Source organism: Pongo abelii, chromosome 1 (genome assembly GCF_028885655.2).
Source record: "Pongo abelii isolate AG06213 chromosome 1, NHGRI_mPonAbe1-v2.0_pri, whole genome shotgun sequence".
NCBI lineage: Eukaryota > Metazoa > Chordata > Mammalia > Primates > Hominidae > Pongo > Pongo abelii.
The window spans coordinates 68962265-68989024 of record NC_071985.2 but is presented as its reverse complement, the minus strand read 5'-3'; the positions used below and the strand labels follow the sequence as shown (position 1 = coordinate 68989024).

The window sequence follows — 26760 nt, the reverse complement described above, 5'->3', positions numbered from 1 at the left end:
AGAGGTTAAGGATGTGCAGGCTGTGGCGTGAAGGCTGGAGGGCTCAGTTGGGCCAGGTCATGGAGGCCTCCAGGCCTGCAGAACAGTTGGACAACTGGATGTCTGCTGCAATATCTGGGAGCCACTGCAGGACTCTGGGCAGGGGGGCAGCACGATCACACTTCAGTGATGCCTTTCTAGCTGCTGAGATGTGTTGAATTTGGGAGACGGGTGTGCTGAGGAGGATGCTGCCATGGCCCTGCTGAGTGGTACAGAGAGGAGAGTCTGGAGACCTCACACGGACCCCAAGCACCAGAAGCAAGCAGGCTTAGTGAGGCGACAGAGGAGCGCATCACCTACAGCCAGACCACGTGGGCTTGACTTCTGGTTCTGGCACTTAGCTGGGTGCCTCTGCGGAAGTCTGTGTGCCTCAGTTTCCTCACCCACAAAATGGGAACGTGCCTGTCTTACAGGGTTGCTGTGGGGCTATGTGAGCTAATACGTGTAAAGTTTAGAGCAGCGCCCGCCACGCAGTGAGTGCTGCAGGACTGTGAGCTCTAACGACTCCTCATTTAGTTGCAGGGGTGTGGGAGATGTGAAAAGGGAGGCATCTGGAAAGAGCCCAGGGTTCTGACTCGGTGTCTGTGTGTTTGGTGGGGCCTCAGCCAAGGGGCGAGGCCTCAGTGCAGGGTCAGGCATTGGAGGGGGAGGTGCTCCCAGAATATCCACTGGAAGTGCCCACCAGATTATCCAGCTGTATGCAGCTGGATACAGGATCTTTAGAGGAGAAGAGATCAGAACTGAAGATTTGGATGTCATCCCTGATTTCATAATGCTACAGCCATGGTAAGGTAGGAAAACAACAAGGTCAAGGACATTCAGACCAGCACATCACACACAAGACTGCCCCTGAGCAACACACTGCATCCCCGTCTTCCTGCCTGTTCCGCCTATGGTGCCCTTTGAAGAATCACTTACACGTGGACTTCACCACCACACAGAGCTGCCTTCCAGTCACGCACCTGGGCCTGAGATGAGGCCGCCAGGCTATGCCAGGTCTCACCAGGCCCAAGCAGGACCACTTCTGCAGCTAGCAAAGCCTGTGGCTTCACTGGCATGGTGGACATGCTGCATCAGCCTGTTTGAATCACCACGTGGCACTGGAGGGAGCAGGGGTTCTTAGGGAGCAGGGATCTTGGTGGAACTGGACCACATGATCTTTGATGGTGGGTGCCGAACTGCTCATTAAAGGCTAAGGACCTTCATGGAACCACTGAGATGACACTCCTTCATGAGCAGAGGTCATTGTGACCCTTAGGAGAGGGGCTCAGAAGACCCTAAATCCTGGCAAGGGGTGCCAAACAGACTACCCTTGTATTTCCACATTTTGGGCCTTGCTTGTCTCTCTAGATGGAGGGCACTTGTTAGGAATGGGCATGGTTGGCCGGGCACAGTGGCTCACACCTGTAATCCCACCACTTTGGGAGGCTGAGGTGGGCAGATAATGAAGTCAGGAGATAGAGACCATCCTGGCTAACATGGTGAAACTCCGTCTCTACTAAAGATACAAAAAATTAGCTGGGTGTGGTGGCAGGCACCTGTAGTCCCGGCTACTTGGGAGGCTGAGGCAGGAGAATCACTTGAACCCGGGAGGCGGAGGTTGCAGTGAGCCGAGATCACACCACTGCACTCCAGCCCGGGCTACAGAGCAAGACTCCATCTCAAAAAAAAAAAAAAAAAAAAGGAATGGGCATGACTTCTTCAGGGCATCCTAAGTATTCTTCTTCACATATATAAATATATGGTGAGAAATCTTAGACTTCCAAGCAACTCTCCTGTTCTACTTTGTAGAGGCATTTAGGTTAGGTCGGATAGCCTCAAAATAGTCAAGACTATCTGCAAAACAGATTGCATTGTGTAAAGGTCCTCTTGGACACTTCTTCCTCAGATCACTCTAGCAGCTCACAACAACCCCAATCACTAACTTTGAAGTAGGCTCCCTTTTGCAGGCTGTCTCCAGGCCATAGAAATGCTATAGAATTGCAAGGTGACCCACTTTAGCAGCTGCTGTGTCCAGAAAAGAATTACTATGACTTGGCAGCGCTGGTGAATCCTCAGAGGGTATAGCTGAAAAATCAACGCCAGATGGCTTGCTGCAGATGCTTCTAAAGGTTACGCTCCATCAAATCACCCTGGAGGGCCATGCTGAGTTAACATGGCAATGGCACACAGGCCCCAGGCCTCAGTTTGATGCAGGAGGCGCCATCCCCAGCCCAGATGCATCACTTCTAAAGAGTGGCTTAGTGAAAGGTGATGGAAGAGGAGGGGCAGGCAGAGCAGTCTCAGAGGGCCTTCTTTATCCTAGGTCTGGCTAGAGGCAGCTGGGGCAAGCCTGAACAGACAGGGACTCCAGGAGGTGAAGAGGTAGCAGCAGCTGCGTTTTTCTGGAAACAAATTAATACAGAAATGGAGCAGCTCCTGGAAGCACAAGATTTTGCCGTTTTGGGGCTAGATATGCCTAGATTGGTGTTTCCGATGGCAGCAGGACAGGACATGTCAGCAAGAGGCAGGGCTGGGAGGGTGACACTGTAAGTGGTACTGTCCTGGGTCAGAGAGAGTGGCTGTGTTGAGACTGCAGAGCTTGCGTACATCACATTGATTGTGTGGTTAGGGGAGCAATGCTATGGAAAGTGGGACTCTGGAAAGGGGTCCCTGTGAAGCCGTATGTCTCCAGGACTGCGGCGGGATCCTCCCCTAGAGGAGTGACTACTGGAGCCTCTGTGGAGCGTCACCTTGAGAACTTGGCAGGCGTGGGATTTGCTCAACGCTTAGCTGCCTCATTCGTCCTGCACTTGTCTCCAAAATCCTCATCCTGCCTTTATGCACTGTTGCTGACACTGCTAGTGGGGATTTCTGGGTTTGAATAATTGGGTTGAAAGCACCTTATGTGATTAAGTGCTCCTCAATTTCTCTTTTTAGAACAAAAATGTCTGGCTCTGCAGTGAATTCCAGATTGCTCAATTCACCATCCTGTGTGTGAAAGTTAAGACCACTGATGTGGCTCATGGGACCTGGGCTCCCTTGTTAGATTAGGACCGCACCGCCTTTAAAGCTAGGCTCTTTTCCTTCCTAGAAATTACAGCCCACATCCTGCCAGCGGACAGGGCACTAGCTTTTAGGGCCTGTGGAGGGGTTGTTGTGTGAAGCTGTGTGCAGAATCTCCCTGTGGGCCTTTGCCTGCATTGGGTCGGCTGGGCTGGGAGGGCGTCCTTTCTGTGCAGTGGGCTAGGCTGTTTCTCTGGATGGAGTCTTCCTTTTGGGGGCTATGGGGAGGGAAGCGTGCTTCTGAAGAGCTCACCATGAGCTCCACATGAACAGGGACCCCACGGCTGACCTACATACAAGTACGGGTAGGGCCCAGAATCCTTGTGTGGGTTCTCCGGGGCTCAGAGTCCCAGCGCTTTACAATCCCCAACAGAAAATCATCACCACCACAGTGATTATTAATATCAGAGGGGCCTCCCCACGACCATATTGAGATGAGTAGTGAGATCCTGCACCGTCTTCAGCAGCAGGGTGTCCTGCTCAGTAGCCTACATCTCTCAGCTACAAATCCCTCTCTGAAAGCAGGGCTGCAATATGACTTTCGGGGGCCCTAGGCACTTTTGCCCTCATGGGCCTCTTGCTCCATAAATAAAATTAAAAAATATATATTGCATGACCATGCTGGTTGAAAAATAAATATGTCATTCTATATTAAAATGTTTTCTTTGACCCAAAAGTTTATTTTCTTCTGATTTTAAAAGAAATTACAACATTTTCCTGGGCCCCTGTCCATATTGTGTGTCCTCGGCATAGTGGCTGTTGTGCCTGATGAATGAATAGCCCTGGCTGAACGTGAGTTCCAGAAAACAGGCTGACCGACACCTCTTCAGTGTTCCCCAGAGCAGCCTTTTTAAGCACAGGATCTGCTGAAATCTCAAAGCAGGCAGATCTACTTGCTTAGGAGGAGTTTGTGTGTGTGTTTTTTTTTGTTTTGTTTTTGTTCGTTTGTTTGTTTTTTTCGAGACAGGGTCTTGCTCTGTTGCCCAGTATGGAGTGTAGCAGCACGATCTTGGCTCACTGCAACCTCCGCCTCCTGGGTTCAAGCAATTCTCATGCCTCAGCCTCCCAAGTAGCTGGGACTACAGGCACGCATCACCACTCCTGGCTAATTTTTTCTATTTTTAGTAGAGACAGGGTTTCATCGTGTTGCCCAGGCTGGTCTTCAACTCCTGAGCTCAGGCAATCCGACCACCTTGGCCTTCAAAGCGCTAGGATCACAGGCGTGAGCCACTGCGCCTGGCCAGCAGGAGTTCTTTTTTAAAAAAAATTTCATTCTGGAGCAGTGCTTATGGGGGGAAATGACTGGAGTCAGGGGTAGGAGCAGGTGTGGAGCCCCCATTGTCCATTGCCTTTTGCATTCCAGTGAGCATTCAGCATCTAATAAATAGAAGTCAAATGCCAGTAGGCTAAGAAGAAAGATCCAGGAAATGAGGCAGGAGGGTTGCATGAGGTCAGGGAAGGAGGCCTGGAGGCCCTGAAGGCCCAGGAGTGTAAGAGGAAGCAGGAAGGAATGTGGGGGGCCTGCATTTTCCCTCCAAAGTGTATGCACTTGACCCTATGCCCTCTTCCGGGTTGGTGTGATAAACGCTGTGCTCCAGTTGGACCTACAGACAGGAGGCAGTGGAGAGGCTGGATAAGAGGCCACTGCAGGGGTCCAGTGTGAGTGATAAAGAAGTGATAAATGAAAGAAACAAGAAACGGAATCCCAACACTTAGCAGTGTGGTGGGGAGGCCACTGCCAAGAAAAGGAAGGGAGAACTATGGTCCTTACCTGGGTGCCTTCTGATAGAAAATGGCCTATGGGCCTGGGTCCATTTGCATAGTGGCCTGAAACTTGGGTTACCTGGCTCCAGGTGGCCCTGGTGTGAGATGTGTACAGGTGTCTTCCGGAACTGAGCAGGACTTGACTATTCGCCACAGTGTCTCCCAGAGCCAAAGTGGATGACACATAGACAGACTCCCCAGCACAGCAGTGCCATCCCCAGCAAAAGCAGGATGAGAGTGTGTGTGAGGGCTGGGGAGGGGCAGTGCCTGGAGTGGGGGTTGGAACAGTCAAGACTCAGGGGCCAAGGAGAAACATCACTGTTGCCTTGTCTGAATTTTGCATAAGCAAGGTGATGTGGAACCCTGCGTGGAAACTTCGGGAGCAATTGCTTAGAAAACCTGACTTTAAGGCTGGGCGCGGTGGCTCATGCCTGTAATCCCAGCACTTTGGGAGGTCGAGGTGGGCGGATCACCTGAGGTCTAGAGTTCAAGACCAGCCTGACCAACATGGAGAAACCCCGTCTCTACTAAAAATACAAAATTAGTCGGGTGTGGTGGCACATGCCTATAATCCCAGCTCCTCGGGAGGCTGAGGCAGGAGAATCGCTTGAACCTGGGAGGTGGAGGTTACGGTCCTGAGATCACGCCATTGCACTCCAGCCTGGGCAACAAGAGTGAAACTCCATCTCAAAAAAAAAAAAAGAAAAGAGAAAGAAACCCTGACTTTAGGCTGGGCACAGTGGTGTACACCTGTAATACCAGAACTTTGGGAGGCCGAGGTGGAAGGATCACTTGCGCCCAGGAGTTTGAGACCGGCCTGGCCAACATAGTGAGACCTCATCTGTACAAAAAATAACCAAAATAAGCCAGATATGTTGAAGCACACCTGTGGTCCCAGCTACTTGGGAAGCTGAGGTGGAAGGATCACTTGAGCCCCAGAGATCGAGGCTGTAGTGAGCCGAGATCATGTCACTGCACTCCAGCCTGGGCATCATAGAGAGATCCTGCCACTAAAAAAAAAAAAAAAAAAGAATCTCTGACTTCAGTTCTCACACAGCCTCTCCTTTAAGTGGAGACTTAAAATATCCTGTTCCCGTGACAGCATTATAGCAAATACATATTTCCACAGTCACTACCAAAAATACGTGGCGGTCAGGCTCACTTCCTCTCCCTGACACACACACACAGACGCCGCCCCACCCCCACCCCCGCGACACACACGTGTGAGGACTTCAGCATCTTCCCATTCAATAGTATTTCATCTTAACTCAGGCTGAACCATGCAAGGAGGGAAAGCCAAAAGCAGGGAAGGTGGCCTTGGTTTTGTTTAGCGCTGTCTCAGGATCAGAGTGGGCTTGCAAGCTACTCTGGTTTGCCGAGACGCCCCAGAAATCCTCTCTGGAGTAACCTTGTGGGTTGCGGTTGCCACAGAGCACGGTGGGAGACTGTAGCCCAGGGTGGAGAGGGTAGGGCCGATGCGTGTCCATACCTCCCCACGTTTCTGCCCTTGACCTCTCTCCTCCTGTCTCTTCATCAGAGATGGCCACAGAATCCCAGCCCGGGACCCCAGGACGACCCTTGCCTGCAGAGACAGCCTCCAGAACGGGCACACGAGCGATTCCTCCAGCGGAGAGTCCAGCGGCGGGCAGAGGCCGAGGCGGGGCCCCTCTCCATCGCACGTGCGCTTTGAGGATGAGTCCGCCCGCGAAGCCGAGTTCCGTCACCTGGAGCGGCTGCAGCAGCGCCAGCGCCAGGTGCTGAGCACCGTGCTGCAGGCCGCGGACCAGGGCCCCCTGCGCTCCAAGCCCGACCTCGCCGACTACATCAACGGGGCCCCCCGGCTCCGGGACGCGGGGCAGGGGACATTCCACCGGCTTGTGGGCAGCCTGGACCGCAGGGGACACCCGGCGCCGCCGGCACCGGGCAGCGAGAGGAGGTGCCAGGCCTGCGGCAGCTGCATCGACGACCCGCGCCCCGCCCAGGGGAAGGCGCCCCCCGACCCCAGGACCCTCCAGGAGCTCCAGGCTGCCTGTGGGATGGAGAGGGTGCTGGGTGGCCTGAGCTCCCCACTCCCGCTCCTTCCTGCAGAGCCCCGGCTCCACATGGAATGGATCCGGGAAACACACATCGGAGACACCGTGTGCCCTGCGGAGGTGGACTCTGCCCTGGACAGCACAGACAACTCTGACAGCTGCAGGACCGACAGTGAGGAGGCGGGGACCTCTCAAGCTGGCTGGGCGTGTGGGCGGACCCAAGGCAGCAGCCCGCGACTGCGACTGCGGGGCTCCAGGCCTCGAGGCCACATGTGGTCCAAGAAGGCTGAGGCGGAGCTCCCTTGGGGCCTTCAGGCCCAGCAACACCTGCCTAGGGCTGATGATGTAGAGGTGGAAAATGAGGTGAAGGAGGGCAGAGGACACACGCCTGGAGGAACTCTATTTTTGAGAGAAGATTCCGTCCCTAAGCCTCCTGACCTGGAGTTGAAGCGGGTGTCCCTGGGACCCCAGTGGCAGCCTGGACCAGGGCTGGGAAGTCACCAGGCTCACCCTTTGGATTCCCAGACTCCATGCAGGACAGCCTATGCCACCACCTCCCCCATGACGCCTGAATCATCGGGGCCAGGAGGCCAGGCCCAGGTTACAGAAAGCCACGAGTCCCTGGAAATTGTCTCTCCTTCCTCCCTGCAACAGAGCCATGCAGAACCTTCTGCCCCACACCAAGCCTGGCAGCCAACAGCTTCCTTTTGTCTTGAAGGCTGGGCGCCAACCCCTCCCGCTTCGAGGAAAACCACCTCGCCGGTGTCTCACAGGAAGGCAGCCCTAGCTGGACGGCTCAGGCCGGGTGACCAGAGAGAGCCTGTGGGTATCCCCCGGCCTTCTTCAAGAAACGCGGTTCTCAGGACCTGTGAGCTGCCCCCATCACAGACCCAGCCCAGCCGCCCTCAGGTCAGGCACCCACTGCTGGCCCTGTCCACCAACAACTGCAACAACAGCGCACCTCGGGGGCTGCAGGAGCCCTACGGGGGAGCCGTCCACGAGGGTAGGGTGGAGAGGGGCCTCTGCAGCCGGGAACCGGAGCTGCCCCTGGAGAACAGCAGAGATGGTAAGGGGCTGCCGCTGGTTCCTGCCCAGCCCAGGCCTGGTGTGGTTCTACAGCAGAGGCCCAGACCCGACCCATGACACCCAGGCCTTCAGAGTCATTCCCTTTTATCTCAGGAGTCAGATGGCAGCATCACACACCACCTCGGCAGCTCCTTGGAGCTGCTCTGAGGTGTCAGGGGTGCTGGTGGAGGCTGGATGCAGGATTAACCGCCAGCCTGGAGGCAGACTAAGCAACTCCCTCCCAGGGGAGGCAGAACCACGGGGAAGGTGGTGGAGATGTCCTCTTCCTGTTGGAAACCCTGAGGTTCCAAGCTCCAAGCTCCATGGCTGCTGGAGGCCTGGACTTTAAGGGATTTACTCCCAACAGCGCAGGAAGAGGCAACAGCTCCAGGATTTACTATTTGTTCAGAACAGTAGATGTCCACTGATCACATGGCTGAGGCCTTGCCCCTTCAGCATCATTATTTCATTTCATTCACTCATTCATTCCTTTGGCATTGGCTGAGCACCTGTTATGTGCCAGGCACTATACTAGGCACTGTGGGGAATGCACATGTGAATACTTGAGCAGGAGTCCTGCCCTTGAGGCATTCTGTGGCCAGGCAGACACACTGTCCAGAGGACCCTGTGACCAAGGGAACAGGGCTCCTAGGCGGTGTGCTTTCTGGTACCAGACCCTCCCTGGCCCCTGGGCCTGTTGGTGGACCAGTAGGTTTCAGCAGGCAAGGCTGCTGAAGGGTGTGGGTGTCACCACTTTGCCTTTGGAAGGGGTCCTCATATTGTGGGAGAATCCTGGGGGTTGGCAGGCTCAGGCCCTGATCCCTAGTGTTGTGATCCCAGGTGACCAACTCTGCCGCTCACTTTTAGGCAGAGATAACAGGCTCACTCCACACATTTTTGCTCTAATGTGACCACAGCTCTGACAGTCTTGGGGCTGGGATGGCTCAAGAGGGACCCAGGGCTTGGCAACAGAGTGGAGGGAGAGAGGGCAGAGAGATGACAAACCTTATTTAGGATGTGGATGCAAAGTCCCCTCCACTGCACAGGGACACACAGACTTGGTCCCTCTCCCTCCCTTGCTTACACAAACCTTGAGGCAACTGCCTCCCCCTGGGGTCCCTCCCACCCTGTGCTGAGTGGCGATTTCCTTCTCTGGTGGGCTCTAGGCAGGCTGTGGGCTTGCTCCTAACCACTTCCTGCAGGACTTCCCTTCTGAGACCTGCTGACCTCTCTGGGCAACCTGAGCCTTTATCTTGGAGCTTGAAGCAGAGCGAGTGAGGCCCTGGGTGAGTCCCTCAATCCCTTAGCCTGCCAGCATCCTCCTCCATAAAGTGAGGACGATGATGGCACCATCTCCTAGGACCCCGTGAACTCATCTCTGGAGAGGATTCCACTTGTTGCCTAGCACATAATAGATCTCCAGAAATGATGGCTATTTTAAAGCTCTTAGAAATCACAACTGACAAGATTGTGGGTTTTGTCCCAGGAATACAAAATTTTCCCCTGCTCCCACTGTGTCCCTTGATATAGAAGGGACATGGCTTATCACAGTCAACCCTTTTCATTTAACAAACAGTGATCATCTACTGTGGACCAGATGCTGTGCTGGGTGACGAGGTTACAGCAGTCAACAAGACTCAGTCCCTGTCATCAAATAGTTTCCAGCCTAGAGGACACTCATGAGGGGTCCTCAGCCCTGGTCATCTAAGAGGCCACCCCACCTTCCCTTGCTGCTTCCCAGGTCTCTCCACTGCTCTCCTTGAGCTCTGCCTCTCCACCTTCTTCTCACCCTCCCCCTGTTGTTGGGAATGTCCCTTTCCCCCACAGGACCTGTGGGATGAGCCGGTCTGACTCAGGTGGGATGCTGTGCTTGTTTCAGGAGGACCCCAGGGCTTTCCTGGCTCAGCAGATGTTGCCACCATCAACTCCACGGGCATCACCCTCTCCCTGTCCTCAGAGGAGCCAGAGTCCAGCCAGGAACCAGAGGGAAGCCTGCAGAGGACAGGGTCAGGATCTGGAGGACATGTGCTGTCAGGGTGAGTGATGGGAGAAAGAGCCAGATTGCAGAAGGAGGTGGGAATGGGGGCTCTGGGAGGGGACAGAGACCCCCTGGAGTGGTGGCATGACCCACCTCCCTGCTCCTAGTCCTCAGAGGATCCCTAGATTGTGAACAAGCCTGGCAGCCCTCCCACTCTCCCAGTGTCGTTTAGTCTGACGTACCTGATCATTCATTCATGGAGCATCCGTTGAACGGCCTCTAGCTGCAGACACTGTGCCGGTTCCTGGGGCAAAGCTAGCAGAGCCCTAGCCCTGGGGAGGGGCCCAGGATGGGGTTACCTGTCTGAGAGGCTTCCTCCTGCTCTGTGCTTGGATGCTTGAAAGTAACCAGATGCAATCACATTTCCCTTCCCTCCTTCAGCTCAGGTGGAGCGGGTGGGAGAGGGGGAGAAGTGGGGGAAGGGTGGAGGCCGAGTCCTGGCCCTTGGGACCTCCTTGGCTTGCCTCAAAGCCTTGGTGAGCCCGGAGCTCTGGCCAGGGCCTTCTCTTCCCTGTGACACACTATGCCTGGTGGCTGCAGGCAGCTCTAAGCCTGAAGAGGCACCAGAGCCAGCTCTCCATCTCTAGCGCCATCTGCTCTCCAGAACTTCAGAGCTGCATGCCCAGTTTCTCCTGGACATCTCCATTAGGGGGTCTGATGGGCCCCTCAAACAAAAAGCTCAACAACTGCCTCCCCCATGTCCCCTTCCCAGCAAACACATCACTGTCTGTCTGCACAGCACACAAGCCTGAATCCAGGAGTCCTGGGCTGCTTCCTCTTCCTTCTCTCCCACTGTAACCCTCTGCGAGTCCTTGCCAGCTCCGGAACCCCCTGCCTCCCACCACTTCTCCTGGCCTGAACTCATGTCTTCTTTGCTATACAACTCTAGTCGCCCCTACCTGCTCTCTGCCTTCACTCTTGCCCCTACATTTCCTTCTCCACACAATAGTCAAGGGTTGCTTTTTAAAACTTGGATTAAATGGTGTCATTCTCCTACTGAAAACCCTGCCTGCAATGGTTTTTCCCTGCACTTGGAGTAGACTTCACACCCCGGCTGTGGCTGGTCCTGCTTTGTGGAATCTGCCTTTCCTGCCTGTCTGACCTCATCTTGTACTGCCTCTTCCCCCTTTCTCATCACCTACACCCAAGCCTCATGGCCTGGCCCCTTTCTGTTCTTAAACACACAGAGCTCTTCCTGCCCCAGGGCTGCGGCACCAGCTGTTCCCCGCACCTGGACTACTCAACTCCAGGCGTGGCAGCCCTGGCTCCTTCTTCAGCTCTCAGTTTAAAGTTCCTCTTCTCAGGGAGACCTTCCCCACCACTCCATTTTAAAGAAGCGCCTGGTCACCCTCTGCTTCACCCACATGGGATGGGTCTCCTTGGTTTTCCTGGTCTGTTGTTCATAAGCTCCTGAGAGTAGGCACCTTGTCTGTCTTGCATACACACACCCCAGGACCTAGAAGAGGCTGGCACATAGTAGGTCGTTAAGAACTATTGAATGAATGGACCAGGCAGTGGCTCACGCCTGTAATCCCAGTACATTGGGAGGATGAGGCAGGTGGATCACTTGAGGTCAGGAGTTCGAGACCAGCCTGGCCAACATGGTGAAGCCCTGTCTCTACTAAAAATACAAAAAGTAGCCGGGCGTGGTGGTGTGTGCCTGCAATCCCAGCTACTCGGGAGGCTGAGGTGGGAGAACAGCTTGAACCTGGGAGGCAGAGGTTGCGGTGAGCCAAGATCGTGCCATTGCACTCCAGTCTGGGCAGCAGAGTGAGACTCCATCTCAAAAAAGAAAAAATATATATACTGAATGAATGATTGGGTGGGCCCTGAGCTGAGTGTTATGGCGGGGGGCTTGCCTGAGCTATTCTCCCCAAAAGCAACCCAAGCAGAGTATCTGGCAGTCTTTCTTTTCTTTTCTTTCTTTCTTTTCTTTCTTTTCCTTTACTCTCTCTCTCCTTCCTCCCTTCCTTCCTTCTTTCTTCTCTTTGTTTTTTCTTTCTTTTTTTGGGTCTCACTATGTCGCCCAGGTTGAGTGCAGTGGCGTGATCACAGCTCACTGCAGCCTCGACCTCCGGGCTCAAGTGATCCTCCCGCCTCTATCTCCCGAGTAGCTGGGACCACAGACAGGAGCCACCACACCCGGCTTCCACTTGGCCTTTCTTTCTACAGCCTGGTTGTCAGTACCTGGCCCCAAATGTGCCAGAGGCATTGGTGCTGGACCATCTGCGGCCCTCGAGATGGCCCCAGGGTACAGTCTGCCCTGGCCACCCTCCCGGCCCTCCCCCACCCCCTCACCTCCACCCTTATGTTTCAGAGCATCAGCAGGGGCTGGCACAGGAACCGGCTCCCCCTCGGCTGCCCCTTTGGACCAGAACAAGAAAAGGAGCAGCAGCATAGCCTCCACCCTGGGGCTGAAAAAGCTCTTCTCAGCCCTGGGCCAGAGTTCCCGGCCCAAGCTGGGCAAGTCCCGCAGCTACAGTGTGGAGCAGTTGCAGCCCGCCCCGCCTGGCCTGACGTCACACTCTAGGGCCCCATCGTTACAATCCCTGCACCCGGTGAGTCCAGGGGCCCCAGCCCAGGGAGTGAAGCCAGCAGCGGTGCAGCCACCATCAGAATGAAAGGTGAAAGGAGGGAGGAGGTGCTGAGGATGCTTCCCAAGGAGCCCACAGTAGGGAGATGGAAGCTGCTGGCATCCCCACGGTTGACCCATGAGACTTGGGTTCCCCTAGACAAAGGGTGGGTCAGCAGCTCCTCACACTGCTGTTCCCTGCCAGCTGCCCAGGCCTGGGGTCACTCTAGGCTACTCCCTCTTCCTCAGCTTTGCCACCTCAGCCAAGTCTCGGAGAGTGGACAGCCTGATGGTTCTGGAACCTTCTCCATGGCCATAGTGACTCTGAGCCCAGGCACAGATCACTTCCCACGTGGATTCCCTCAGCAGCCTCTTGACTGGCCTCCCTGCCATGGTCCTGCATGTGGCTTCCAGAGTGGTCCTTCTGATATGCAAATCCGACCACGCCACCCCCTCACCGAACATCTGTCATTGGTCCCTTATCGCCTTCAAGATAAAGTTCAGACCACTTGGCATGGCCAGAGAGTTTCTGGGATCTGTCTGCTTTCATCCCTCCTCATTCTTCTTTTAACACGCTTGACCCCGGTTGCAGCTGACCCCCTTGCAGTTCTGTCGGCAGATCACACACAGTCTGACTTTGAACCTTCAGCTGGGCTCTTTCTCCCACCTTCTACTGCAGGCACACGCCCCTCAGGGAGCCGCTCCCAATCCTGCCTCAGGCCAAACTGGGCCTCCACCCCCACTCCCATTTCTCCTGTGCCTCCCTCCTTTGTGGAACTCGTGGCATCATGTTTAGTTGGGTTTTGTCTCTCAGCCCTCACTGGAGTGTGAGTTATTTGAGCGAACACCGCTTGATCTTTGTATTCCGGTACTTACTAGGGAAGCTAGTACAGTACGCACAATACATACCGAGTAGCGAGTGGGTGGGAAGCGCAGGGCAGCTCGCTCAGGCTGTCCCTCCCCAAGCGCCCCACGCTCTGCAACCAGGAGCAGCACCCCTTGGACACTCCTTCTGTTCCAGGGAGTCCAGGTGGTCTGTTTCTCCTAATTCCCTCCCCACTCTCCTAGGCAGAATGTAGCAAGTGAGAGCGGTTTGCGTCGCTGGCGCCTTTCATTTCCCAGGCTGCAGGCGAGAAGAGGATGCGGACTGAATGAAGGTCCCATTGACTGTCTTCCACCAAAGACTGTCCAAGGCGCGTGCCCAGTGCTCAACAAATATTTGCTGGTTGAGTGAATGGAAGGCAAAGAAACCACCCAGAGACTGAAGCTGGGGGGAACCAGCCGCGGTGACTTGTGCTCCAGAAACTCACTGTTCTCATGAAGTTAGATTTATCCAAAGCACGTCTGAGCCGTGGCACCCAGATTTATTGTCATCAGGACTTCCATCTCTGTAAGCCCTCCAAGGCAAACACCACCCCCGTCGGTGTCATGGAGAGGTTCATAGGCAATCTGAGCTGAATGGACAGAGATAGGAAGTCGACTGGGCAAGAAAGGGAGGCAGAGCAGGGAGGATGAGCAGCAGAGATAAATTTTCAAGAACTGAAAAAAGACAGAAATTTTCAAGAAAATAAAAAAGAAGATAAAGGAAGAATCTGTCTCCCCTGCAGTATTTGTGACATTCCAATACTTGCTGTTGGTGTGTGGTGCTGCCAAGAGTGTGTTTGCTGGGAGGTTTAGTTTTTTGGGTTGTTTTTTTTTTAAGATGGAGTCTCGCTCTGTCACCCAGGCTGGAGTGCAGTGGCGCAATGTCTGCTCACTGCAACCTCGACCTCCCAGGTTCAAGCAATTTTCCTGCCTCAGCCTCCTGAGTAGTTGAGAGTACAGGCATAGGCCACCACACCCGGCTAATTTTTGTATTTTTAGTAGAGATGGGGTTTCACCATGTTGGCCAGGCTGGTCTCAAACTCCTGACCTCCCAAAGTGCTGGGATTACAGGCATGAGCCACTGCACCCGGCCGTATATATACCACATTTTCTTTATCCACTCGTTGGTTGATGGGCACTTAGCTTGGTTCCATATCTTTGCAATTGCAAATTGTGCTGTTATATACATGTGCACACCATGTACACAGCAGCAAAATTTGCAATTGCAAATATATGGAACCAAACTTTTTCTTATAATGACTTCTTTCCTTTGGTAGATACCCAGTAGTGGGATTGTAGGATTGAATGGTAGTAGATCCTTTTTTTTTTTTTTTTTGAGACAGGGTCTCATTCTGTCACTCACGTTGGAATGCAATGGCATGATTTCAGCTCACTGCAACCTTCGCCTCCAGGTTCAAGTGATTCTCCTGCTTCAGCCTCCCGAGTAGCTGGGATTACAGGCACCCGCCACCATGCCCGGCTAATTTTTGTAATTTTAGTAGAGACAGGGTTTCACCATGTTGGCCAGGCTGGTCTTGAACTCCTGACCTCAGGTGATCTGCTCGCCTCAGCCTCCTAAAGTGCTGGGATTACAGGCGTGAGCCACTGCACCCGGCACACACCATCTCCTTTTAATGTGCACTGAAACCTTTTAACTTACCTGTGCTCAGCCCTGCCCCCATTATTTTGTGAACTCCTTGAATGATTTCTTGTCTTTTTATCCGCAATGTTTGAAGGTACAATATTCAATTTAAATTTTTGAACGAAAGCAATCATAAAATGCATACTAAAAAATCACAAAATAATATTTTGAATTTTAACTTTAAAGTGGTATTTATTACTGTATAATAAACTTACTTTCATTTCTTCCTTAATGAGTACATTAGATTTCCTTAATCAATGAGGTAATTAGTATAGCACTAAAGTTGTTATTTCAGCTAAAAAGCAAAACAAAAACTCCCTTGACTCCTCAGATGGCCTATGTAGACCCAACTCCTTGAGTAAGTCATGGTGGTTCCTGTTGAATTCTTGGAAGCAATGATAAAAGCTTGTGCTGTCACTTTCTTACAGGGCCCTCAGGTTCATGGTGGGGCCAAGTCCTCTGTCAGCACCTCCCAGGTGGCTTTTCTCACCTGTAATATTGTCCCTTTCTCATCAGGTGTCACCCTCTCATCAGCGTCGGAAAGCTGCCTCTTTTCAGAACCTCCATTCTCTGCTGAGCAGCAAGGGGGACCGGTCCAGCCTCTACCTGGTAGCAGGGCCAGGGGACCACAGTGCAGCTGGCAGGTATGAGGGGCACACATGGTTTGGTGGATAAACTCAGAGAGTGACCAGTGGAGCCAAAAGCTTAACTCCTTTCTGCCTCAGCATCATGGCTGTGAGCAGGGTCCGTTGAAGGGAAAGCAACAGGACATCTGATGTGTGGAGACGAGGCTGCCACGGGAGTCTCAGCACCTCAGTGCCCTGCACGGACCCTCAGTGCGTTGGGCTCTGAGAAGGCCTGGGGTTGCTGGAGTGGGTAGAGTTGGCCAGTTTGATTCCACTGTCCCTCTGCTGTCCAATGACATCTTGAAATCAGAAAGTTTAGAGAGTTTTCTTAGCCCAGCTAAAGATCCAAATAAACACATAGGGACAGAGGCCCCCAAAGAGGCCCGTGACCCATGACCTGCTTGGAAAATCCCACCCTGTCCGATGAGGCCCTGTAGGCTGGCTGCTCTTTCCTGGGGCGTGGATGTACTTCAGGGTGTATGTTAGCTCCTGGAAATGTGACATAAAGTTATACCTTTTGTCAGATTCTTACAAAGGTCTCTGTACCCCCCAAAATTTGAAACCACTGCTTTGGGAGGGTGGGGTTTCTAGTTCCACAGCAGGCTCTGGGGGGCCTTGCACAGCGGCAGAAACCTGCCAGTTTTGGCCCTAGCAGGCTCTTTTTGCTGGTTGAAGTCAGCAGAACCCCAGCCTCCAATGCCAGACTCTTAAGTCTGTGAGGCATCAGTCATCTGTAAGCCAGGGAAGAGCTGTGTGCTCAGTGCCCAACGCTTTTTGCCCTCACTGTGTCTCTGGTTCCCTCGCAGGCCGGCCAAGGCTTCACCACGGCGTGCCCTCAGTGTGGAGGACGTGGGTGCTCCCAGCCTGGCTCGCACCGTGGGCCGCCTGGTGGAGGTGTTCCCGGACGGCACGAGCCAGCTGCAGCTGCAGCGCTCCCCGGGGGGCACTTTTGGCTTCTGCGTGGCCTCTGGGAATGGGCGCCCAGACTCAGGTATGCCCTCTCCTCTTCCTCAGCCCCATGGCTGGGACGGCCTTAGCAAACATAGCAGGGCCTTCTGGCTGTGGTCAGAGGCTTTTCTGGTCTTTGGCTGAGCCGTGCAGCTCTGGGAATTCAGAAAGTCTCTGACTACAGGACTAGGCTTCTCCCCTCAGGGGCTCTTTCTGAATTGTCCAGGGCTCTCTAGGAGTCTGCACCTGCAGAGCCTTTGCCCTGGGCAACTGCAGCTGAGACGGCGTTGGTGGGGAGTGTGCGGGAGGGGGTAGGGTTGGCAGGTTTGACTCCACTGTCCCCCTGCTGTCTGATGACATCTTGAAATTAGAATCTTATGCCGGGCGTGGTGGCTCATGCCTGTAATCCCAGCACTTTGGGAGGCCGAGGCGCCTGGATCACCTGAGGTCAGGAGTTCAAGACCAGTCTGGCCCGCATGGTGAAACCCATGTCTACTAAAAATACAAAATTAGCTGGGCGTGGTGGCGCATGCCTATAATCCCAGCTACTTGGGAGGCTGAGGCAGTAGAATTGCTCGAACCCGGGAGGTGGAGGTTGCAGTGAGCCGAGATTGCGCCATTGCACTCCAGCCTGGGCAACAAGAGCAAAACTTCATCTCAAAGGAAAAAAAAAAAAAAAAGAAAGGAAGAAATTAGAATTTTGAAGGCCATCTTTGCAGAGGAGAGCCAGAGGGAAACTGTCTGTGCCTGTTGGCTCTCAGCAGTCCCTTTGATGTGGCTGCGTTGAAACGGTTCCTTTCCTCCGGCTGTGGAGTATGTCTGGGCACGTGGAGTGTGCCTGTCTATCTCTGCATCTCATCCCTCCCTCAGGCCTGTGCCCGATGATTATGTTCAGATGAATTCTGGCTGCAGGCCTCTGACTGGGGTGTGCTCTGGGTCTCAATTCAACCCAGGCAAGGGCAGGGAGGAGTCCTGGACATCATTCTGCACTCTGGCCAGTTCTCAGTTCCACCCCATCCATGAGTCTTTCGGGGCAACGTGACTTGCCAAAGCCCACGCCCAAGGTCTGTGGTCCAGAATGCATCTCAAGGGCCCATAAAAGACATTCCCCAGAGGATCAGGGAAGGAAGACATGTATGTGAGGGTGGGGAAGGAGGGGAGGGGAAGGAAGGAGAGAGAAAGGGAGAGACAGATACAGAAAGACGCGCACAGAAGCCTGCTGCGGCCGGGCTCTGCGGATCAGGGGTTGAGTCCTGTGCTTTGATCTCCTAGCTCAATGCTGTTTAGCCTGGAAAAAAGTCTGCCTGCTGCCACATTTGCAGACCACAGCATGAGTTCTCATGTCTGTTCCGTCATTGTTTCAGCAAATATATACTAAGCACCTACTATGTGTTATAGATACGGGGGATACAGCAGTAAATGGAACAGACCAAATCCCTATCCTCATGAATATACTACCCAGTGAGCAGTTAGATTGTATCTATAAAATGTGTACTCTTGTTATGTATAATGTGCTACGTATGTCAGATGGTGAAAAGAAAGTTCTGAGAAACATACAAATAAAGCAGGTGTGGCAGGTGCTGGTATAGACAGGAGTGTGGGGAGGCTTTTCTGAGAAGATGACACTTGAGCAGGGCCGTGGATGGGGCAAGGGAGGGGTCCTGTGGGTGTCTGGGGAAGAGCATTCCGGCAGACTGAACAGCAAGTGCAGAGCCCTGGTGGAGGGGTGAGCCTGACCTGTGAGAACTGTGAGGAGGTCAGGCTGGACACTGCAGAGCAGGCAAGGGGTTGGGAGGAGCAGAGTTTGGAAAGATGGGGTTGTGCCACTGTAAGGGGCTTTGGCTTTCATGCCGAATGAGATGGGAGCCACTAGAGGGCTTGGAGGGAGCACTGAGACTCTCTAATGTCTATGAGAACAGACCCCAGTGGGACACAGGTGGAGCCAGGGAGCCCCGTGTTGAAGCTATTTTAGCAGTCCAGGACAGAGACAGTGGTGCCTGGACTGGGAATGGCTGTGGAGATGGGGAGAGGGGAGAGGGGTTGGATTCTGGTTGATTTGACTATTTGCTGATGAGCTGGACATGTGTGTAAGAGGAAGAGAGGACAGGTCTCTGCCTACTCTGGACCTCAGGAGGATAAAAAGTCCTTCCTCACAGGCCTTCCCATAGCCTCCTCTCCCATTAGGTGAGCAGGACAGGCCCCCCGGACAGATGGTGTGAGGGCAGAGGCAGACAACGCAGCATGTTTGTGCTCCGGCACCTCTGCTGGCTATGTGACCTAGAGCAGGCGACATCCCTGCTGAGCCTCAGTTCCCTAATCTGTGAAATGAGGATGACAAAACCTACCTAGAAGAGTCATAAGGAGCATTTGGTAAGGCACACAGGAAAGGGCCTAGCATTTTTCTCCCCTCCCCTTCAGAAAGAGAAAGTCTGGGGAAGAGAACCCCAGACAGGGACCAGCATGATCCACACTCACCTGTCGATGTGAGTGCACACACAACAGGTCATTGTACTCTGCCGCCCACCCTCCCCCAGAGTCCCTTTTGGCTCCCTTGTAGGCAGTGGGAGCCCCTCCCTGTCACCCGTCAGGGAGCTCTGATGGGCAAGGGTCTGTAGTGACCCAGGGTCCCCGGCACCCTCGCCTGAGTTGGTGCCAGCTCCCTGTTGTGCCCAGGCACTCCCTGGTCCTGCTGCCGTCGTGGGCGCTGGATGGCACACAGGGGTTCCCATGCACATGGAGCCTGGCGAGTGCTGGGGCCTCCGTGCCCCAGACCATCCTCCAACAGCAGAGGGTCGCTTCTTCCAGGCTCCAAGGGGCTGTGAGGAGGGCTGGCTTGCGTCCCGCGCTGAACCGGCAGGATGCTAGTATTAACTTGCTGGCTTTCACATCCGACTCTATATGAGCCTGTGAGAACAGCAGGCTTTGCCTTCTGCTTCTAATTGGATACAACATAGAGATCATACATCCTCAACAAAGGCCATTTCCAGCAGACAATAAATGCCTATGACAGCAGGCTGTCATATTTGTGTCACGAATTTCAGTTGCGAAACCTACCCGAGCCTCCCCAAAATGGCAGGAGTGACGTCAGTGTCTGGCCTAGCTCTGGCTGCATTCTTTCAGGGTTTATCATTAGTCCCCACCTGCAACTCCCACAGCACATCAGACACTTCTCTGGGTTTGCCCCAGGGGCCCCTTCTTACCTGCCCCCACCCCGTGCCACCAACCCGTAGACAGGGAGGGCAAGCAGTGAAAGGTCTATCTAGAGGAGGTAAGACAGGGCTGAGGGAAAACGCCTTGTACAGTCAGGATGGCAGACGTACTCTGTCAGGGAAGACAGCCCCGCAGAAAAGGCTCGGCTTGGCCAAGAAGCAACAAAAGGGATTCTATACCTCAGACCAGGGAGGGGGAATGTGTACAAAGATTGGATTTGCTAAATTCAGAGCCACAGACTTTCAGGTACTTTGGTGAAGATCAGTGCTCTTTCAAACCCACACTTCAGAGGCAGGCTTTAAAACACCTGACTTCTGTCAGGGCCAGAGGCTGGGCTGCCCAAAGCTCCTATGGGGCTGGGGGACCTGAGAGAGGACTTCCCACTAGTCCAAGATGTGGTGACTAGTTTCAAGCCAGAGATTGAGGAGCAGACCTGATGCCCTTTCGGGCCCCTGCTAAGAACCTGATTCGAGGAAAAGGAATGGAGACAGTCATGCGTGGGCAGTGGCCTCATGTTTGAAATGCAGAGTGAGCCGAGCTGGGCTTGGAACAGCGAGGGTGCCAAAGGCTGCGCTGAGCAGCCTGAATTCCACCAGTGCTGATGCCCACGCCAGGGGTGTGCCCCGCAGTCCTCCTGCAAACTCGGCTTGTGTCTCAGCCCCTGTGTCCACCCAGCACGGAGCATGGGCATCAGGGGGTCCAGCCTGCCCTGGGAGAGCCAGCACCTCACTTACTCTCCCAGGTGGGAGCAGCTGGAGGGGAATTTGAAAGGTTTCCAGCTGCAGTTGAGGCCGGCAGTGGGGGGCAGGGGCAGGGGGCCTCCTCAGCTGGATGCTTCCCAGCCCAGCCAGCCCAAGCCCCACAGGGCCTGCCCCACTGACGAGGGGGCTCCCTGAGAGCCGGAGCCTGGGAAAGAAGCAGAGAAGCTGGTTCCCGCAGGCTGGCTCTTGGCACCTTCTAGACCCAGGTAGGGCCTCTTTGGGGTGGGGAGGAGGGGGCATGTGCAGAAGAGGAGCGGGAACTACCGGAGCTTTGAAATATGTGGCTAGAATTTTTATTTTTCCTGGGTTTTTTTGCTCAGATGCTTCCCCATCCCAATTGAGGAACCATATCTGAGTAAGACTGAGGCCAGGGTCAGTCTTTGGCAACAGAGTGCAGCAAACCAGGCTTGGATGTGGCTCAGCCACTTTTGCTCTTCTGATGATACCTTCCCACCACCCCGGCCTTTACGCTGGGCGTGGGTGACCTGAGGCAGCAACTGGATCCTAGTGCCAGGCACTGAGTAGGTATGGTTCCTAATTTTTAAAAACTATTTTCCTCCCAATTCTACAAGAAAAGCTCATCTCAGAAAAATATTAGCTCACTCACAGTCAGGTATAAATAAATGACAACAGTTTAACGCGTTATTTGCACTAGGAGCATTTCCACTTTAAAAGCAGAGACAGTGGAATGGAGTTAGACGATGCAGGAGGCGCACTGTATCTATGTCTAAAGCCAGTTGTGGTTGTGAGGTGGAATAATGAGGGGTGTGTGTGTGTGTGCATGAGCACAGAGAAGTGCTTGGTATGAGCACCTCCTCCCTGTGCCACACAAACAGCACCTCACCAACATGGTCAGCATTCCAGAGATGCACTTCTTCGATTTGGGTGTCATTGTGAAATTCTCCTGTTTTCCTCTGCAGGGATCTACGTGCAGGAGATGGCTGACATGAGCACGGCCAAGCTGTACTCAGGGCTGCTGGGGGTGGGCGATGAGATCCTCGAGGTGAATGGGGCCAAGGTGGCAGGGCTGGGCATGGCTCACATTAAGGAGCTCCTGGCCCACTCAGAGAGCTTGTCAATCCGTGTCCTGAGGCAGAGACCTGTCCCACGGTGACCCAAAAGTGCCGCTGCCCTCACTGTCACTGCCTCGGAAGCCCTGAAGCACTTGGGGTGGTTGGCAGGAACGTGCTGCACAGAGCTGCTCTGTGGCGGAAACAGATCCTGGCAGCATCTAACCCCTTGGGCTGTGGCAGGGCTTCTGTGGTGGGCTGCCTTTGGGAGAGGCAAGGAGCCTGTTTGCATATTTTGTTTAAGGCCATTTATCCAGAACTAGAAAAAGAAAAAAAATGGGTCTCCTTCCATGTCTGAGGGGGTGTCAACATCTACTTGTACCTTTGTTGGCAGTGGGAGGAGGGAGATTCAGTGGATCCTTTGGTTGACGCCTGAGAGCCGGCCTCACCTCCTGGTCCCACTCCTGGTCAAAGGCTACCCCAGCCTCCAACACTGTGGAACCAAAGAAAGCACATGTCCATATTGGCCTTGACCCTTCCCTATTTCAGCCACGTTCCTCCCTACTCCATTCACTGCCCTTGCCCTTTATCCAGAAATGGGCAAAGTGTCCTGGAGTACCAGCCTTACAGCCATTGACCATATATGCCAAACCAAAATCGGAACGTGTGGTCTGGCAGGAGTTTTATGCCCCTTTTTCGGGGTGTGGGAATTCTGGGAGATGTTATCTGGTAGCCAGAATATTAAAAATTTCTAGGAAATTTTTTTATACATAAAGTTGAAAACAACAACAAAGACCAATTTCAGGACGTGCTACTGTGGTAGCCAGGATCCAGCTAGTGGGACCGGCCAGACCAGCCCCATGCCACCCAGGCCACTGCCTCCGCCCAGGTGGAGGCAAGAGTTGCTGTATCCTGGCCTGTGGCAGCCTCCATCTTAGTTCTTCTGTCCAGCTTGGAGACAGGGCTGCAGTGGGTGCCTGGCCATCACACAGCTGCATGCTTTCTGCCCAGACCTCCTGGCGGTGCTGTCGGTGGGCAGGTGGGTGGGTGGGCAGCAGGGAAGCTGCAGAGAGTGGGGCTGGGCCATCTGCCTGGGCCTCAGTGCTGCCTGGAGGGCTGGGACTCTTTGGGAGTGGACGGCCATGTGTCAGTCTTAACTTATTAAAAAGCAAAGCTGAAGCTTCTCTCACTCTGAGTTGCTAAATTCCGGGCTGGACACTCACTTGACCCTCACTAGCCATGGGCAGGACCAGGGAGTGGGGGAAGGCATGGGTGCTGGTGGTGGGCATGCCAGAGGAAAGGCTGGGGAGGCCCCGGGTTAGGGTGACAGCCAGGGTAGATGCAGAAGCCTCCAGACCGTCCTTTGGCGAAAGAAAAGCCCTGGACAAGGTTTATGACCAGGAGAGAAGCAGCCAAGGGGCTCTAGCTGGGCACAACTGAGGAGTGGAATAGGAAGTTCAGGGCTGTTTTAGAACTGGCCAGGTTGCCAGCTGTGGTTAAAAAAAAAAAAAAAAAAAAATTCCTGGAACCAAGAAACCCAACCTTCAGCAGAATCGGGTTTAAAAGAGTGTCAGGACAGCTTTCATTGGGCAAGGACACTGAAGCAGGCCTGTGGCCCAGGGAGAAGGTCGTGGGGGTGGGGAGGCAGTCCTCTGTAGTGCTGGGAGTGTGTCCCCCGCCCAGGGCCTTTGCAGCAGGAGCCAGGTAGAACCCTGTCTTCCTGATGCCCATGGGGGGAGAGGGAGGAGCTGAGCCCCATGGCTCACAGAATGAGGTAGGGGGGTGAAGGAGGAATTAGGGGGCTCTGGCAGGTGCGCAGAGGGGCCAGAGGAACAAGTGCTTGGGGCTTCAGGCTGTGAAGAGGGCACCGGCACACCTCAAAGTGTACAAATGACCCCACAGCAAGAAACTTCAAGTGTGGGGAAACCCTGGCTCCTCCTATACTGCAATTCTTGGCCTAAGGTCACAAAACTGGAGAAATTTCATGTTGAGAAAAGCTCCTGGGGGCCAAAGACAGCTCCATTTTTTCTCTGAAAAGGACAACTTGCCTTCCCAGGTGGGAGGAGGTGGAAGGGGGTGGCTGGGGCTGGGAGGATGGGAAAAGGCCTCAGGCGTATCACCTCCCGGGCTGGTGACATACTTAGTCCTTAAATAGTCCTGCCAGGTTTGTCCTGCTCATTGTCTTCATTTTGCATAGATGGGGAACCAAGTTCAGCAGCAGTGACAGGGCATGCAATCCTGCCCCTCTGACTTGGGGCCCACTTTTCCCACTGCAGCAGCCTCCCCATGCCAGAAAAGGCTTGGTGCTAGAAGAGGGGCACAAGGCACGCAGGACACTGGAGGCTCCCAGGCCTCTGGACGGTGACCTAATTCCAAGGAGGCAAAGGCGCTGGCATCCCAGCTCCTCCCTGGGGCAGCCTGATGTGCAGGCCCTGCCTTGTGTGGAAATGGGAGGGGGCTTTGGTTCCTCCAGCCTCCTGTTTGACCTTCCCCAACTGCCTGCATCTGCCTGCCTGGGGAGCTGCTGACCTCGAGGGCCTGGGGCAGCCCTGCCTCACACACTGGAACATCAGAACCCTTTTTTTTTTTTTTTTTTTTTTTGAGACAGCGTCTCACTCTGTTGCCCAGGCTGCAGTGCAATGGCACGGTATCAGCTCACTGCAACCTCCACTTCCTGGGCTCAAGTGATTCTCCTTCCCCAGCCTCTCGAGTAGCTGGGACTACAGGCGCCTGCCACCACATCTAGCTAATTTTTGTATTTTTGGTAGAGACAGGGTTTCACTATGTTGGCCAGGTTGGTCTCGAACTCCTGACCTCATGTGATCCACCCGACTCAGCCTCCCAAAGTGCTGGCCTGAGCTATAGTGCCTGGGCCATCAGAACCTTCTTAGAGCTTATTAACCAGGAGCCAGGCCTAGGCCAGGCAAGAGCCCCTGGACTTAAGACCCGCAGCTTCAAGGGGCCCCAGCCCAGGGGGAGGCACACACACATTACAGAGCCGGATGCAGGGTGTGCTGCAAGAGGAGTTGCAGCCGGTGTAGCCAGTGGGTAGCCTGTGGACAGCCTGGGGCCGTGATTCGTGGTTGGCCGAGTAGTTGGCAAGGGCGCCAACCGGGCAGGTGAGCACAAGCAGGGCTTTGTAAAACGAGTAGGAAGCTACAGCAAGGGCCAACTGGCTCAGGCACAGACACGAAACTGCCACGTGCAAAGGTGTGGGTTTTCCCCGTGTCTAACTGATGTCCCTCCTGCGGTTCACGGAAGGCCCCTGACACTGGGACTACACGGAGCAGAAAGTGGCACCCCTTTGCCTCAGGCACCTCAATCTCCTCGGGGCTTGGGGGCATTTTCAGAAGCCACCCGCAGAACCAGCGTCCCGGGCGGCGGCTGGTTTTCCCCTCTTTCCCGGGGGCCCCCCTCTGTCACTGCGGGGTGCAGCGGCGGCGAGAGATCTCTGCAGCTGGCACCCGGTGTCCCGGGAGGGAGGATCGGGGTCTGTCGCGGGCCCTGCGACCAGGAGGTGACTGTGCCCTCGGCAGCCGCCCCACGCCCGCCCCGCCCTCAGGCCACTAGAGGCAACCTCGCAGCGACTCCGGTGCCCCCCCAAGTCTCCCCGGCGGGGCAGGCGGTCCCTACGGACCCGGGCAGGCAGCGGGCCGCAGCTTGTTCTGCACCCGCAGGCTCCGCGCCAGCCGCGCCTTCCCGGCCACGCGGCCGCCCGCGGAGTGTGCCCGCCGCGTAGAAAGGAGGCGTGGCGCCAGGCAGCACGGCCAACAGCCTTTGTCCGCGTCCTCCCGCGGGGCCTCGCGCGGGCGGGGGTGAGAGGGGCGCGGGCCCGTTGCCCTGCCTGGGGGTCGCCAGGGCCTTCGTGCCAAGGCCGCTTCCGCGAGGCGGGGTGTGTCCAGCAGGGCACCGGCTGTTAGAGCCGCGGGGGCCTGCAGCCTGAGGGTGAACGGAGGGCTAGCTCGCGGGGGTTTTGCAAACCCCGCCCCCAGCACACGCGCGCAAGCGTACACGCACACACACTGCTGGGCTCACCCTGCCCTTGAAAAATGCACGGCTAGGGAGGCGGACGGGGCCGACTGGTGCACCGCATGGTCCCGGGCCTTGCTGAAAGGTGCCGTGGAGGCGGCGCGCCGAGCCAGACTGGGAGGATGAGCTGGAGCTGGCCGGAGGGATGGGGAGGAAGTGAGGCGACCTGGGGATCCTCACGTCCGTGGGGCGGGGGCGGGGTGTGCAGGAATGAGTACCTGGTGCATGCAGTGTCCCCAGCTTTCAGGCGTGCTGGAAAAACCGCAGGCCGGCTCGAATTTTGGAAACCAGTGTTAACCAGGAATTCAAGGACCTGCCTGCGTTGGGCTGTCCCTCGCCTTGCCCTGCCAGCTACGCAAATGTTCCAGAGCTCTGTTGAGGCCATTAAATCACCCTGAATCCATACAGCAACACTGCCAGGGAGAGACTATTATACCAGGCTAACGCACGAGGAGTCCGAGGCTCAAAGGTTAATTCACAGATCCAAGGTCTGGGAGCCAATCAAAAGCGGAGGCAGGATTTGAACCTGGCCCTCTGTGACTTCCAGCTGGCATCCTTCCACCCTCCTAGGTCCCTCTGCAGCTCACGTCGTTTGGAGGCCCTCAAGCACCGGAGCACCCGCTCCCTGGCCCGCACAGCCTACGGGGCCGAGTGGTGCCCTCGAGCAGCTCTTGGAGGCCCTGCTTGGTCTGCCCGCCACTGACCTTCACCAGGACGTGGGGGCCCTCATTTCGGTTTTTCTTCTGGGAAGTGGGGCTGGAGAAGAGCAGGCAGATCCCTTTCCAGGGTAGTGTTTCCAAACTGCAGGCACAATTCACTCATGGGTTATAAAAGCAATTTTGTGGGTTGAGACCAGCATTAAATTAAAATAAAAATTAGAGTGCTTTATACAAGCCAAGGGTAGGTTAGGTTTTGAGAAATGCTGCTTCTGCAAGTGTGTACCGAGTTGTAATTTAAAGAGGGTTATGGCTCTGTTCTGCGGGGAGGCAGAAGAAATCCTCAGGGCCATGGCCTGGCCCCTTGGGTAGTGGGGAAGAGGCCTCCATCCTAGATAGATGTCCTGGGCAGCCGTTTGTTTTTACCTTTTTTCCAGGGGTGCCAAGAAGAGGCCTAT

At 54.8% G+C, this 26760-nt stretch overlaps 1 protein-coding gene across 2 annotated transcripts in view; it reads left to right on the top strand.

Annotated features, from left to right (window-relative positions):
- The window catches only part of KIAA1614 (KIAA1614 ortholog), a 39014-nt gene extending 16218 nt beyond the window's left edge, over positions 1 to 22796 (top strand). The window contains exons 5-10 of one of the 2 annotated variants that reach the window (XM_024239634.3): positions 6386 to 7947; positions 9826 to 9982; positions 12302 to 12542; positions 15579 to 15706; positions 16495 to 16679; positions 21528 to 22796. In XM_024239634.3, the coding sequence (XP_024095402.2) occupies positions 6386 to 7947; positions 9826 to 9982; positions 12302 to 12542; positions 15579 to 15706; positions 16495 to 16679; positions 21528 to 21721 (2467 nt within the window). In that variant the 3' untranslated portion in view covers positions 21722 to 22796. The other variant, XM_024239636.3, reaches the window with a different exon arrangement.
- The last annotated feature ends 3964 nt before the right edge of the window (positions 22797 to 26760 follow it).